General features: G+C 45.7%; 1 protein-coding gene across 2 annotated transcripts; it reads left to right on the top strand.

The window, feature by feature from the left end:
* Positions 1 to 819: 819 nt before the first annotated feature.
* On the top strand, positions 820 to 10242 carry LOC114046838 (tribbles homolog 3-like). Of its 2 annotated transcripts, XM_027867373.1 has the most exons (4): positions 820 to 1071; positions 5190 to 5489; positions 7542 to 7834; positions 8808 to 10242. In XM_027867373.1, the coding sequence occupies exons 2-4, from the start codon at positions 5190 to 5192 to the stop codon at positions 9289 to 9291; spliced, it is 1077 nt and encodes a 358-aa protein (XP_027723174.1). In that variant the 5' UTR covers positions 820 to 1071; the 3' UTR covers positions 9292 to 10242. The 2 variants fall into 2 exon arrangements, with proteins under 2 accessions (XP_027723174.1, XP_027723176.1); XM_027867375.1 differs by lacking the exon at positions 5190 to 5489 and having other exon boundaries at positions 821 to 1071.
* Positions 10243 to 14463: the final 4221 nt, after the last annotated feature.

Raw genomic sequence — 14463 nt, forward strand, 5'->3', positions numbered from 1 at the left:
AAGTTAGATTTATTCAAAAATGGAATGGGCTGTCTCTGGCCTAGAGGTAGTGAATTCCCTCCTCTCTGGAGGTCTTTAAGCAGAAGCCACATGACCTCTTATCAGGTTTGATGTAGAGGAAATTCTTACCTGTGACGGATTGGACTAAATGGCTTCCAAGTTTTGAGGTTCTTGGATATACTGTCTGACAAAGCTCAAGAGGAAAGATTTGAAGGAATGTTACTGACGAGATCCTATCTTTCCTTTCTTCCTCTAAAGGAATAGTAGTGTCCCACACCCCAAATTTCTCCCCTCCCAGTGTCTGATCAGAGTTTGCATGTTAACTGGCTCTGTTCGTCAGAGTCCGAAGTGTGCGATTCATGCCAAGTCAGAGCTTTGGGGGCCTTTAGAACGTAGAACGTTACAGCTGGAATTTGACAGAGGTGGAAACTGAGGCTCTGAAAAGGGAAGTGATTTCGCCAAGGTCTTACAGCAAGGAGGATACTTAAACCAAGTCTCTTGCCTCCTATCCCAATGCACCTGCTGCCTTGGAACAAAAGTCATAGGAGAGATGGGGATTCCTCCTGCTGGTCCCAGGTGGGCTCAGGGTTGGGGTACACTGGGCCCCCAGGACAACAAACCTTCACTCTCAGATTCCTGGGTGCCGACAGGCGCAGCGGTAGCTTGTGCGGGTGTGAGGGGTCGGGAGGTTGCCCTTTCCCCGGGCGGATGTGAGCCCTGGGCCCGACAGGCGGGGCTAGGGGGATGTTGCAATCAGGGGGCGGGGCAGGACGCGTCCGGCGCCGCGGGGGGCGGGAGATGGGGGAGGCTGGGGCCCGAGATTAGCTCAGCTTTACATCACCCCAGGCCGGTGGCTGGGCCGGGCATCTGCCGAGGCAGCCCAGACACTTATAGAGCCAGTTGCAGAGACTCCGCACTGACGGGACAGGGGCGCAAACATGCAGGGGCGGTGGGCTCTTTGAGCCCAGCCCCAGCCCCAGCCCCAGCCAGCCGGACCCAAGCAAATGAGTCCCCGGACCTCCAGAGCAAGGTAGACCTGCGGGGTGGAGGGAGACCGGCTCAGAGACGGAGGTAGGTCGGCGTGTCCCGAGACTCAGTGTTGCTCATAAGTCTGCCTGGCTACCGTATGGGATGGGAGGGTGGCTTGGGCTGCGTGTCCGTATGGGGCTGAGGCTGGGGAGTTGTGGGTCTTTGTTGTGTTTTGTGTATGTGCTAGCAGCTAGGGGAGCAGCCTGAGGGAGTTGTGTAGGGGACAGTGGCGGAGAGCTATGGTTCGGAGCGCGAGTGGTGGGGAGGACCAGTGTCGAAGTTCTTTGTTTTTGTTTTGTTTGTGTTACGAGGACAGGCCAGGGAGCAGCGGAGAGGAGGCTGTGTGTGTGTGGGCTTCTTGTGTGTGTCTGCGTGGAAGACAGGCAAGAAAGTTGCAGTGGTCAGGTTGTATTCTGCGTATGGAGACAGAGGTGAGAATGTCACCAAAGAGGAGTGTGTGTGTGTGTGTGTGTGTGTGTGTGTGTGTATGTGTCCATGTGTCAGCGTTTGGATCACCGGGACTCGGGTGTGTCAGGGTCCGGGTGGAAGTTGTGTCAGTGGGTGATGAAGCTTGGGTGGGTGCCTGGCCCCGATGCCTCAGGGCTCTGGTGCCTGAAGTGTGTCATCATCCCTGTGACATGCGTCGGCAGAAGTGTGGTGAGGTTATATGTGTTTCCTGTGTAGGCTGGGTGTGAGGGCCGATTTGCTTCTTAACAGTGTAGCTAGTCGTAGACTTAGAGTTGAAAAGGACCCCAGAAGTCATCTAATCCAATCATCTTGATTTTGAGAGATGAAGTGACTTAGATTACAAGTAGTGACAAAATTGAGATTTGAACCCAGGTCCATATCCAGCACCAGCCTACCGTGATCACTATGCTTTGTGCCTCAGATTAAGAACAATAACAGCATACACTCTCTAGTGTTCTATGGTTTAAAAAGCCTTTTCCTTGATAAAACCCTAGCTACTGCTAGGATTTTGTCTCCATTATATAGAAGGGGTAACTGAGGCACAGGGAGGAAAAGTGACTTGTCTAAATTTAAGCTAGTGGATTTTAAGATCGAGCTAAGAAACCAGGTCCTCTGAATTCAAATTAGTGTTCTTTCTACCACAGTAGTCAACTCCCTCTCTGCTAAGGGGCCAGGTTTATTGTGTTCAACACCAATAACTTTCCACAGGGGTATGAGGAGCTGAGGACAGGCAGTAGCGGGTACCAGACAGGGCCTTCTGAAGCTGATCCAATCCTTGTGATGCCCACAGCCCTCACTGCTTCCTAGCTATAGCTGGCCACTGCCACCCTTGGCACATGCCCCAGGGGCACATAGCTTCCGATCTCACCGGAGTACTGGCTGCCTGTTGCTAGGGAGACATCATCTCCCCCTCCTCCATCCCCAAGAGAGGTTCCTGGGTATGACTGTCTGAAGTATGCCCCTTTGGGGGATTGAATTTGTCTGTTCTAGTTTCTTGTCTGTTCATTCACAGTATATATATATATATATATGTATATGTATATGTATATATGTGTATATATATGTATATATGTATATATATGTGTATAATACATATCTATATATGTTTTGTCTTTCCAATGTGTCAGGCTATGTCCTGTCATGTCCCTGTATATTAAATATATTGGGGGAAGAGGTGGTTCTGCCTAATGTATCTATTAGTCTTCTTGTATGTTTGGGTATCATAAGTATCAGGTTTTGAGCTACTTACAGATCATTTAGTTCCATCCCTTATTTTACAGATGAAGAAACTGAGACCCAGAGACTTTAAGTGACATGCTAAAGATCACATAGGTGTTTTTCTGGGGTGTATATGTGTCTTGAAAGTTTTCGATGGAAGGAATAAAATAAGCATAAGCAATTTATTAACTGCTTGTTATGTGCCAGGCACTTTACAAATAATTATTTCATTTGATCCTCCTAACAACCCTGGGAAGTAGGTGCTATTCTTATCCCCACTTTACAACTGAAGAAATTGAGGCAGAAAGCAGTTAAATGATTTGCACAAGGTCACACAGCTAGGGAGAAAGTGGATTTGAACTCGTCTTCCTGACTACAGGACCAGTACTCTTTCCAGTGTACCACCTAGGCGAAAAGGTCATTGAGGTGTGTGATTGGGGCTCATTTGCCAGGGTGGGGAGGGAAGAGGAAGGATGAATTTATGTATTGAATCATGCTGTAAAAGCTGTGTTGTATGTTTGTTGATTCCCAGGGCTCTAAAACTGAGTACCTGACATTGAATTACAGCAGGAAAGGGAAAGGCTGTCTAAGAGAATAGGAGAGGATGTCAAGAAAGATAGGATGGCTTCCTAGAAGCCATCTTGGACCAGAGAAAGAATAGGGCTCTTCCCCTGGGAGCCACCTGGCATTGATTTCTGTCCAGTCTAAGAGCAACAGCTCCACCCTGAGCCCCTGTGAGGAGCATGAAGGGACCATGTGGGAACATGAAAAGGGCTGGGGTTCAGACATCTGGGTTTCAAGCTGGTCTCTGCCACCAACTTGCTTTGTGACCTGATTGAGTCATTTCCCTTTTCTGGGTGTCACTGTCTCCATTGATCAGCTGGAGAATGATTTGTGTGTCTCATCTACCTCAGAGAGCTGAGGATCCTGTGAAACTGGGATGGTCACATTTAGAGAACAAGCCTCATCTTTGACTTGTAGCTGGAAAAGGTTCGGTGGAAAGAGTGTTGGATTTGGAGTCAAGGGGATCTAGGTTTGTGTCTTGCCTGTGCCACGCACTTTCTGTGTAACTTTGGACAAGTTACTTCAATTCTTGAGCCTCAGTGTGCTCATATGTAAAATGAGAGAATTGGGCTCATTGACCCCTGAGGTCCCCTGGGGCTCTACAGCTGTGATCTGGCCCCAGAAAGGTTTAAATCCAAGATGCCCACTCTCCATGGACCCTCACTCAACCAGGCCCCTGAATATGCTGAGTTCTCTTGGCTGTTTGCCTGCCTTTGTTTACATGGTGCTTGATGGAATCACACATTTGGACCCCGCCTTGGCTGAGAAAGAATCCATGGAAACTATCTACCAATGAAAATCAGCAAATCCCCTGGAACCTATTGTCTCAGAGAGAATTGCCCAGGCACTGGAAAGTGAAGTGACTTACTTCCCCATGCTCATACAGTCACTATGTGTCAGACCTCAGACTTGAAACTAGGTCTGTCTGACTCCAGGGCTGGCCCATGTTGTTCAATCGTGTCCAACCTTTTGTGAATCTGTGGACCATAGCATGCCAATGCTGTTCATGGAGTTTTCTTGGCAAAGATACTGGAGTGGTTTGCTGTTTCTTTCTCCAGTGGATTGGGGCAAATTGAGGTTAAGTGACTTGCTCAGGGTCACACAGCAACTAACCATCTCAGACTGGATTTGAACTCCAGTCTTTATGACTGCAAGTCCAGCACTCTAGCCACTGAGCCACCTAGCTGCCTTTCCTGAGATACCAATAATATTTAAATAGGCTACCTCATAGTTTTGAAGTTTTAGTCTCGATTTTTGCTTATTTGCTGTGTGCTCTTGGACAAATCTCTATCTCTCTGAACCTCACTTTTCTCCTCCGTAAAATGGCCCTTTCCAGCTTTAGCATTCTGGCTTAAGCTCCATTCTACTTCTGACATCCCATGATCTATGGTTTTTTTGTTTTTGTTTTGTTTTTTTTTAGGTAATTGGGGTTAAGTGACTTGCCTAGTGTCACTTGTAAGTGTCAAGTGTTTTGGTCTGAGGCCAGATTTGAGCTCAGGTCCTCCTGACTTCAGGGCCGGTGCTCTATCCACTGTGCCACCTAGCTGCCCCATGATCTATGTTTTAAGATCTCTTCCAACACTGATTATTTTCTGTTCCATTCCAAAATGTCACATGATGTCCTTTACTGTGTTCTTTACTCTTGACCCATACAATAGATTCTGTTCATGGGTATATCCTGTCATTGAAAACTGAAAGGAATTGTTCAGATGAGGAAACTGAGACCAAGAGTTTTTAACTGATATGTGCAGGATCATAGAGGTATTAAATAGGAGAGCCGAGATTTGAACTCAGGTCCCCTGACTCTAAATCCAGGAACTCCATAGGTGACAGCCTGACATGCCCTGGGGATCCCTAGGAACCCTCATTTCCTATGCCCTTTTTAAGTCTCTTCACCTTCTTGTCCCTAGATGAACCTCACTCCAATGACACTCTCTATGGATTCTCCCCGGAGGAAAAAGCAGCTGGAATTTGATGACAATGACAATGATGACTCAGTTCCAGAGCAGCCCCCCCTGAAGCGAGCCCATCGAGACCCTCAGCTTTGCCTGGCCCCCTGCCAGCAGCCTCTCATCAGGTCACCAGAGCCCACCTCTGATGCTCCTGCTGCGTTTTCTAAGCTGGGGCCCTACATACTCCTAGAGGCCCAGGAAGGTGGCAGGGCCTACCGGGCAGTGCATTGCCCCACAAACACAGAGTACATGTGTAAGGTATGAGCCACCCTTCCCCAACCCCTCAACTGGTATCACCACTTCTTCCACAGCGCCAGAGAGCGAGGTCAGAGAATGTCCTGTTGGAGAGCTCGGCTTGTGGGAGGGAGTGCGGTGGGTACAGGAGGTAGCGGCATGAGAGGCATGGTGCATAACAACAAAGGGTCAGGTGCCAACTTCTAGCCTGTTGCCTGCTGGCCCTTAGATTGCCCTTAGGGTATGGAAGCTGGAGGAACCCAGAGGATTTCAGGAATGGCAGGAAGACAGAGAGCTGTCTCTGGACGTTCCCATCTTCAGATCCTAGAATTTGGCTCATCGGAATATAGAACTGGCAGTGTTTCTGGGCATACCAGAAACATACCCTTAGAGGTAGCTGGTGGCACAATGGTTAGGGTGCTGGGTCTGGAGTCAGGGAGACCTAAGTTCAAATCTGACCTCAGACACCTTCTAACTGGCTGACCCTGGGCAAATAATTTAACCACTGTCTGCCTCACTTTCTTCAACTATAAGATGGGGATAATAAGAGCACCTACTTCACAGGGTTATTGATGATAAAATGAAATCATTGTAAAAGGGCCTCTAAGTAGCTCAGTAATAGAGCACCAGGACATAGAGTCAAGAGGACTTGAGTTCAAATGCCCTTTCAGGCACTTACTAGCTGTATGACCCTGTGCAAATCACTTACCTCTGTTTGCCTCAGTTTCCTCATCTATAAAATGAGCTGAAGAAGGAAATGGCAAACCACTCCAGTATCTTTGCCAAGAAAACCCCAATTAATTGTGTCGTGCCTGAAATGACTGAACAACAACACAGTGCCTGACACCTTGTAGCCCCGATATAAATGCTTATTCCCTTCCCTCCTAGTTAGAACACAGGATGTCAGAGCTCTAAAGGACCTTGCACGGACCACAGATTCTGTGTCTTAGAAGGGACCTCAGAGATCATCTACTCTACTCCAGTCTGTACCTCTCCACAGCATCCTCAATAAGGCATCATCCAGTTTCCACTTTGAAGATCTTAGACCGTAGTATATCAGGGCTTCAGTGGGCTTTAGAACATAGAACATGAATCTTTCTGTGTCTGGGTCTCAGGGCCCACTAAAGTTCAGAAGATTTAGTGCTGAAAGGGCTCTCAGAAATTATCTGGGATAGGGATTCTTAACCTGGGATCCATGAACTTTGTAAAAAAAAATTTGTAGTGGTAGTTCAACATAATTGGTATAATTGGTTTCTTTTGTAATCCCAAGTGTTTTTTTTTATGGATTTAAATTATTCTTCTGAGAAGGGATTGTTCAACTTCACCAGATTGCTAAAAGGATCCATAACACAAAACAGGCTAAGACCTCCTGCTCTAGTCCAACCTGCTCCTTTTACAAAGGAGAAGATAGAGCTCCAGAGGGCCTGGCTAATAGCTGCCCTTAGAGGTACCCAGCTTGTGCCTATCAGGAAGCCCCACACTCTGGCTAGTGACTTGTCTAAGGTCATACAGTCAGTCTTTGCCCGAGTTGGAAGATGGCACTCCATTATGTGCCATTCTTTTTTAGATCAGGGGTTCTTAACTTGGTGTGAGAGAGATTTCAGGGGGTCTGTAAACTTGGATGGGAAAAATTATATCTATTATACATTAGCTTGTAACTGAAATTTAGTATTTCCTTCAGTTATGATGAAAAAACCCCACCATTATTTTGAGTAGGGGTCCGCAGGCTTCACTAGACTGCCAAAGGGGTCCATGACACAAAGATACCTGTTTTAAAGGATTATCTGCTATTTGGGTTCATCTTGCCCCTGCTCATTGACATATTAGACCCAATCTGCTGACTGCTAGTGTGACCTTGGACAAGTCAATTCTCTCTGTGCAACCGTTTCCCGTATGTAAAAGGGTTTGGGGTAGGTGACTTTCAAAGGTCCCTTCCAGCCCCAATAGTCTAGGATTCTGTATTTCCCTAGCTTGTTAACGCCAAACTAGCATAGTACCTGCTGGGTTGTGCTGGTGAGTGCTGGCCCCTGGTGGACATCATTGGAATTGCAACTAATCCTAACCTTCCTTTCCTAGGTGTATCTAGCCGGAATCTATCAAGAGCTGCTGTCTCTCTATGCCCATCTACCCCGACACCCTCATGTACTTCCTGTGGCTGAGGCAGTCTTGGGCAAGCACCATGTCTATGTATTCTTCCCACGGGCATATGGTGACATGCACAGCTATGTGAGGGAGCGAAGACGGATCCCTGAGCGGGAGGCGGCCTCACTCTTCCTCCAGATGGCTCAAGCCGTGGCCCATTGCCACCAGCACAGTCTGGTCTTGCGAGACCTCAAGCTGAGGAAGTTTGTCTTTGTCAACCAGGAGAGGTGAGTGCCTGAAAGCAAGCACCTCAACCCAGAACACCCCTCCCTCCCCCCCTCAAAGAAACCTGGATTCATAATCATTCAGCCTCAGGTTTGGCTTATATCCATCAATCCATCAATGGACAGTTGTTCATTAAGGACCTACTGTATGCTAGGTGCTGAGAATACAAATGTGGTGAATGAAACAATTCCTCCTGGCAAATAGTTTGTACCCAGGTTATAGTGATGGCCACAGTGGCCTTACTCCCCTCATGCCCCTTGCAGCCAAGAATCATAGAACACAAGATGTTAGTTCATAATAAATGTGTGTTGGAATGAAGGGACCATAGAACATAGACTGTCAAAGCTGATGGGAAACTTAGAGATCAATCAGTCAGTCAATAAACATTTATTAAGCTCTTACTATGTTCTGGGCACTGTGCCAAGTTCTGGGGGTATAACAAAAGGCAAAAGCAGGCTCCTTGCCCTCAAGGAGCTTACATTCTAATGGGGAGACAACATGCAAATAACTTGGTACATATAAGATACATATAGAATAGATAATAATAATAATAACAATAATAATAACTAATGTATGTGTAGCATTTACTAAGTGCCAGGCACTGTGCTAAGTGCTTTATAATTATTATCTAATTTGGTCTTCATAATAACTCTGGGAGGTATGTGCTATTGTTCCCCTCCCATTTTACAGATGAAGAAACAGGGAAGCTGAGGTTAAATGCCTTGTGCGGGGTCACACAGCTTGGGCTTGTCTGAGCCTAGGTTTGAATTCAGGTTTTCCTGACTGCAGGTCCAGCGCTCTTTCTGCTACACCACCTAGCTGCCTCCAAAATGGGAAATACAGAAAATGGAAAGATGGAACATAATCTTAGAGGGAAAGCATCCTTCTTGTTATGATGATAAGGGAGCCGAGGCACAGAAGGAAGCAAACAATTAATGACCTGGCTTCCTCTTTTTCTCTCCTCCTGTAACCTAGGACAAAGCTGGCTCTAGAGAATCTGGAGGACTCCTGTCTGCTAACGGGGCCAGATGACTCCCTGTGGGATAAGCATGGCTGCCCAGCCTACGTGGGGCCTGAGATCCTCACCTCCCGGCACTCGTATTCGGGCAAGGCAGCTGATGTATGGAGCCTGGGTGTGGCACTGTACACCATGTTGGCTGGCCGATACCCATTCCAGGACACAGCCCCTGCCCTGCTCTTTGGCAAGATCCGAAGGGGCGCCTTTGCCCTCCCTGAGGGCCTCTCAACCCGTGCCTGCTGCCTTGTCCGCTGCCTGCTCAGGCGGGAGCCCAGTGAGAGGCTGACCGCCCAGGGCATTTTGCTGCATCCCTGGTTGCAGGGAGGGGGGGATCCCTCTGAGGAGTCTGGAATATGGGGGTCAGAGCAAGTGGTGCCAGACAGCCAAGACCCCAGAGAGGAGGAGGCCAGGCAGGAAACTGAGGAGGAGCTGTATAGTTAGGCCAGGAGGGCATCTCCTCTGCCATAACCCTGACTGGCCCTAATGGCTGGGGGCAGCTGGAACATCATGGAAACTCCCCCACCTTCCTCTTTGAATCAAACCAAACCCCATTCAAGTGCCTTAACGGTGGAAAAGAAGGGATGCATGTATGTGTACATGATTGTTACCTGCTACACACACTTGTCTCACACACATGCTAGTATGTGCACACACTAGTATACATGGAGGTTGGTACACACATGTGGCAAACTCAGGCCAAACATATCCTGCACCACATGCATAGTGGTGCACATGTTGTCATACGGACATAGCCGGCGGTGTGCAGACACCTAGAAGTCATGCTGTTGCCGTAGCTTCCTGAATTGAGTTGCCATAAGGCCCCCTCATGGCCCTTTCCCCGGAGACTCAGAGTGCTGAGGAAGGATGCTGGAGGGAGAGCTGGGTCACCAGCCAGCCAATAAGAAAACAATAGGAGAGGCCTCACTTGGAGTGGGAAGACTGGGAAGAAGGTATTATCCTGGGCAGACTGGAAGGTCTGTGTTTGGGGGTGGGTAAGAAGCAGTCATCTCAGGTATCAGATCCAGTCCTTGGTTCCAGAGCTCTGAGGCTTATGAGGAATTATAGGCCCAGGTGGCTGATGGTGGACCAGGGAAGGAGAGTATGAAGGACTTCTCAGGCCCCAAGAGAGGCCCTCAGCTTACTTACTCTGGGAACTGTGTTTTCCCTTCCCTGTCCCCAGACACCAGTTCAACATTCCTTCAGGCTGTGTGATTTCAGAGCCAGTCAAAGGGTTCAGTCTGAGAACTAGGCCCTCTCCCCAGGGGCCTGCTCCAGTGCCTGGACACCTGCTTTCTCAGTTCCCTTGGGACCTCCAATTGACTCTATGGGGCAAGGACATTATATGCAGCATCTATTTTTGTCTTTTGACTAATAAAGGACATTTTTTAAATACTTCCATTTCTCCATATGGTTTCTTTGGCCCACCTCACCCCACCACTTTTTCCCTGGCTTGAAACCAGATCATCAGAGAAAGGCCATGTTTCCTAAATCTCAGGGGGGTATGAGGAGGCTAGGGTGCCCTGGACCTGCCTGTAGGTGGGAGAAGCCTAGCTGGATCCTTGTGAATAATAATGACAGCTTCTACTGATCTAGCCCTTTAAGGCTTAACAATAGCTCCACGAGGTCAGCCGTGTAAGTACTATTAGAAGAGCCAATACATTCTTTTTTGATGGGACCTGCGAACTTCCTGAGAGTTAACTCCCTCTGCCATTATAGACTGACACCTTCTCTGCAGCTTATGGTCTTGGGGAGTCTCCTGGGGGCACTGAGAGATTGTGACTTGCCCAGAGTTACCCAGCCAGGATGTGGCAGGGGCAGGACCCTGAGATCACTTCTCTTATCTACTGCACCTTCCTAATTCCTGAATAAAGTCCATTCCTGGCTTGCCTTAAGGACAATTTCATCATTCAGAAACTGAGGGAAGTCACAGATGGAGCTGCTTTCCTGCACCTGATTCCAATCAACCAGGGGAAGGTGGCTGCTAAAGTAGAAATGATGATAACCCTGGGAGAAATGACCACTCCCTCTCAGAATTCCCAAAGAGAGAAAAGCTGGGCACAGACTAACGTGAAGATTCTTTTTTTTGTTTTGTTTTGTTTTGATTTTTTATTTTCAGTTCTAAATTCTCTCCCTCCCTCTACCCCTTCCCCCCACCCATCGAGAAGGCCAGAAATTGGATACCCATCATACACACTGTCATGCAGAACATTTCCACATTAGCCATAACATGAAGATTTTGAAGGATTCAGAGAAAGGATGTTCGGTAACCCATGGACTAGAGACCTTTAGGTGAAGTCAGCCTAGGAGGTGTGTGAAGTTCTTGAGCATGGAATTCTAAAAACAAAGAGAAGAGATCTGGATGAGTAAGAAAAATGGGAGTTGTCTAGGGAGATTGGTGTAGACACAGAGGGAACACCATGACTGACTTTTTGATTCAATTTCATTTTTTAAATGTTTTATTGATGCAATATTCTTTTTTTAATGTCATTTCCTATTGACTTCCCCAATAGAGCCCTCTCTTGTAAACAAATAACAATAATAATAAGCTGTTATTTCTATATGGCTTTAAAGTTTGCAGAGCACTTTACACAGTTTTATTTGAGCCTCACAAGAACCCTGTGAGATAGGTGCTATTATCCCCATTTTGCAGATGAGAAAATGGAGGCTCAGAGAGATTAGAATTGCTCACCGTCGACACATAGTTAGTAACGACCTCAACACGTTTCAAATCTAGGTCTTCCTGACTCTTAAGTTCAGCTCTATGTCCACTTTGCCATGCTGTCACTCTAAATTAGTATATTCAAGCAAAACAAAACATCTTGGCCCTTTAGTCTTCTGAAATCATTACTGGTCACTGCTGTATATCAGCATTCTGAACTCTTCCAGTGTTGTTTTCCTTTATGTTGTTGTGGCCATGAAATGTGTTCTCCTGATTCTGCCTATTTTACTCTTCCTCTGTTAATGTAAGTCTTTCCAGGTTTCTCTGAATCTTTCATTTTAATCATTTCTTATGTTCCAATAGTATTGCTTCATGTGTAGGTGCCATATTTTGTTCAGCCATTCCCTGACTGATAGGCACTCACTGTTCTAGTTTTAGTTTCTAGTTCTTTGCTACTTGAAAAAGTGCCTGCTATAAATATTTTTGTATATACGAGACCTTTTTCTCTGTGGCTTCCTTCTTTGTTGTATAGCCCTCTAACTTGGAGTTTAAAAAGACAGGTAGAGGACGAGCTATCTCACCACCTATAAGGGATAGGAGGTGACAAGATAGTATAGTTGAAAGAGCATGGGTCCTAGAGTCATGGGTTCAAATACTGCCTCTGTCATTTCCTACCTATTCAATTTGGGGCAAATTGTCACCCCTCCAACAGGCCTCAGTTTCTTCATCTGTAAAAGGAAAGGGTTAGATTAGATACTGTCTGAGATTCCTTTGTAGTAGTAGATCTAGGATGTCTCCCATTTGGACTCTATCTTGCATATCATTTAAGACTCCCCCAAAGTATTTATTCTTCCACTTAATGCCTAAAACTCCCACCTCCTCATTACCCCTATCCCAAGGGGCTCTCCCTCCCTCTGATTAGAGAGAGTAGAGGATGAACAAGATTCCTTGAAGGATGTCACAACAGATCTATCTTTATTCAGTTACCAAGTCAATAGACATTTATGAGGCACCTATTATATGCCAGTTGTTGTTAAATCTTTTATTTTTTCACTCATCTGACTCTTTGTGACTCTAGGGTTTTCTTGGCAAAGATACTGGAGTGATTTGCCATTTCCTTCTGCAGCTAATTTTATAGACAGGGAAACTGAGGCAAACAGGGTGAAGTAACTTGCCCAGGATCACACAGCTGATAAGTGTCTGAGGTCAAATTTGAACTCAGAAAGATGAGTCTACCTGACTCCTGGCCTGGTGCTCTATCCACTGCACCACATACCTACCCCATGTCTATGTGCCAGATAATGTGCTTAAGTGTTAGATATACAAAGAAAGGCAGAAGACCATTCCTGAAGAACTCCCAGATCCATTTAAGGAAGGGGCACACGTAGCCAACTCATCACTTCCTACTTGTCTTCATTCCTCTGGCTTTGTTAAAAAACCATGAGCTGGGTTATCCCCCCTCTCCCTTTCAATTTCTTTTTTTTTTTTCAGTTTTGGTTATCTGATTTATTTTAATCCCAACTATACATATAACATACACACACATACACACACAAATACATGTAACAGGCAGTTGAATTTTATTTAACATAAACTCTTAATTTTTTCCCTTTTTTTCCTTAATTGCTATTTTCAATTTCAAATAATCTCCTTCTACCCTTTCCCCCATCCTTTGAGAAGGTAAGAAATATTATACCCATTATACATATGAAGTCACGTAAGACATTTCCACATAGACATGTCTGGGGGGGGGGGAAGGAAGCAAGAAAAATAAAGAAAATTGAAGAAAATATGCTTCAATCTGCATTCAGAGTTCATCAGTTCTCTCTCTAGGTGGATAGCACTTTTCATCATGAGTCTTTTGGAATTATCTTGGATCATTGTCTTGATTGGAGTAGCTAAATCTTTCACAATTGATTACTGTTACAATACTGTTGCTACTGTGTATAATGTTCTACTTCTGCTCACTTCATTTTGCATCATAAGTCTCTCATTTGATCATCCCAACAACCTTGGGTGGTATAGTGCTAGTAAGGTGGAATTTGAACTCAAATCTCCTTGACTCCAGGCCTGGCATTCCATCCACTGGGCCGCTTAACTTCCTATATTATATGGTAAATATGATAAATACAGAGAAGCATGGAAAGACTAGGGGCAGCTAGATGGCACCATAGTGCACAGAGTGCCGGTCCTGGAGTTAGGAAGACTCATCTTCCTAAATTCAAATCTGACCTCATACATTTACTAGCCTTGTGACCCTGGGCAAGTCATTTAACCCTGTTTGCCTGAGTTTCCTCATCTGTAAAGTGAGCTGGAGAAGAAAATGGCAAACCTCTCCAGTATCCTTGCCAAAAAAACCCTAAATGGGGTCACAGAGAGGTAGACATGACTGAAAAACGATTGAACAACAAATGGATGATGGAATATGACTGTGCTTTAAGAAATGATGAGCTGGCTGATTTTAGAAAAACATGGAAACACTTGCATGAAATAATGAAGTGTGAAATGAGCAGACGCATGAGAACATTCTAGACAGTAACAGCAATATTGTTCTAAGAACTAAGTCATTTTGAGTATTAAAAACTCAGATTAGCAACAAAGGATCTATGAAGGAAGATGCTATCCACATGCAGAGAAGGAACTGATAAATAGAAGCATGCATAGTATGGTTTTACAAATATACACATATTTGTGTCAAATGGTGGCCTTCTCTAGGGTGAGGTGGAGAGGGAGAGAGTAAAAAAAGTACACAGCAGAGAACAAAAGAAAATTTAGAAGGAAGCACAGAAAAGTAGGGTAGCCTTGAAAATAAGTTGTAGTATTTATTACATGGTTTTTCTTTTTTTAATTAATTATTTTTAGTTTTCAACATTCACTTTTATAAGATTTTGAGTTCTAAATTTTTCTCCCTCCCTCCCCTTTACCTTCCTCAAGATGTCATGTAATCTGATATA

This window comes from Vombatus ursinus, unplaced genomic scaffold (genome assembly GCF_900497805.2).
Source record: "Vombatus ursinus unplaced genomic scaffold, bare-nosed wombat genome assembly UNPS02014786.1, whole genome shotgun sequence".
In the NCBI taxonomy this organism is placed as follows: Eukaryota; Metazoa; Chordata; class Mammalia; order Diprotodontia; family Vombatidae; genus Vombatus; species Vombatus ursinus.

Coding starts and splice junctions, on each gene's coding strand:
- LOC114046838 (XM_027867373.1), top strand. CDS start 5,190: ATGAACCTCACTCCAATGACACTCTCTATGGATTCTCCCCGGAGGAAA. Junction 5,490..7,541: donor ACACAGAGTACATGTGTAAG/GTATGAGCCACC, acceptor TTCCTTTCCTAG/GTGTATCTAGCCGGAATCTA. Junction 7,835..8,807: donor GTCTTTGTCAACCAGGAGAG/GTGAGTGCCTGA, acceptor CCTGTAACCTAG/GACAAAGCTGGCTCTAGAGA.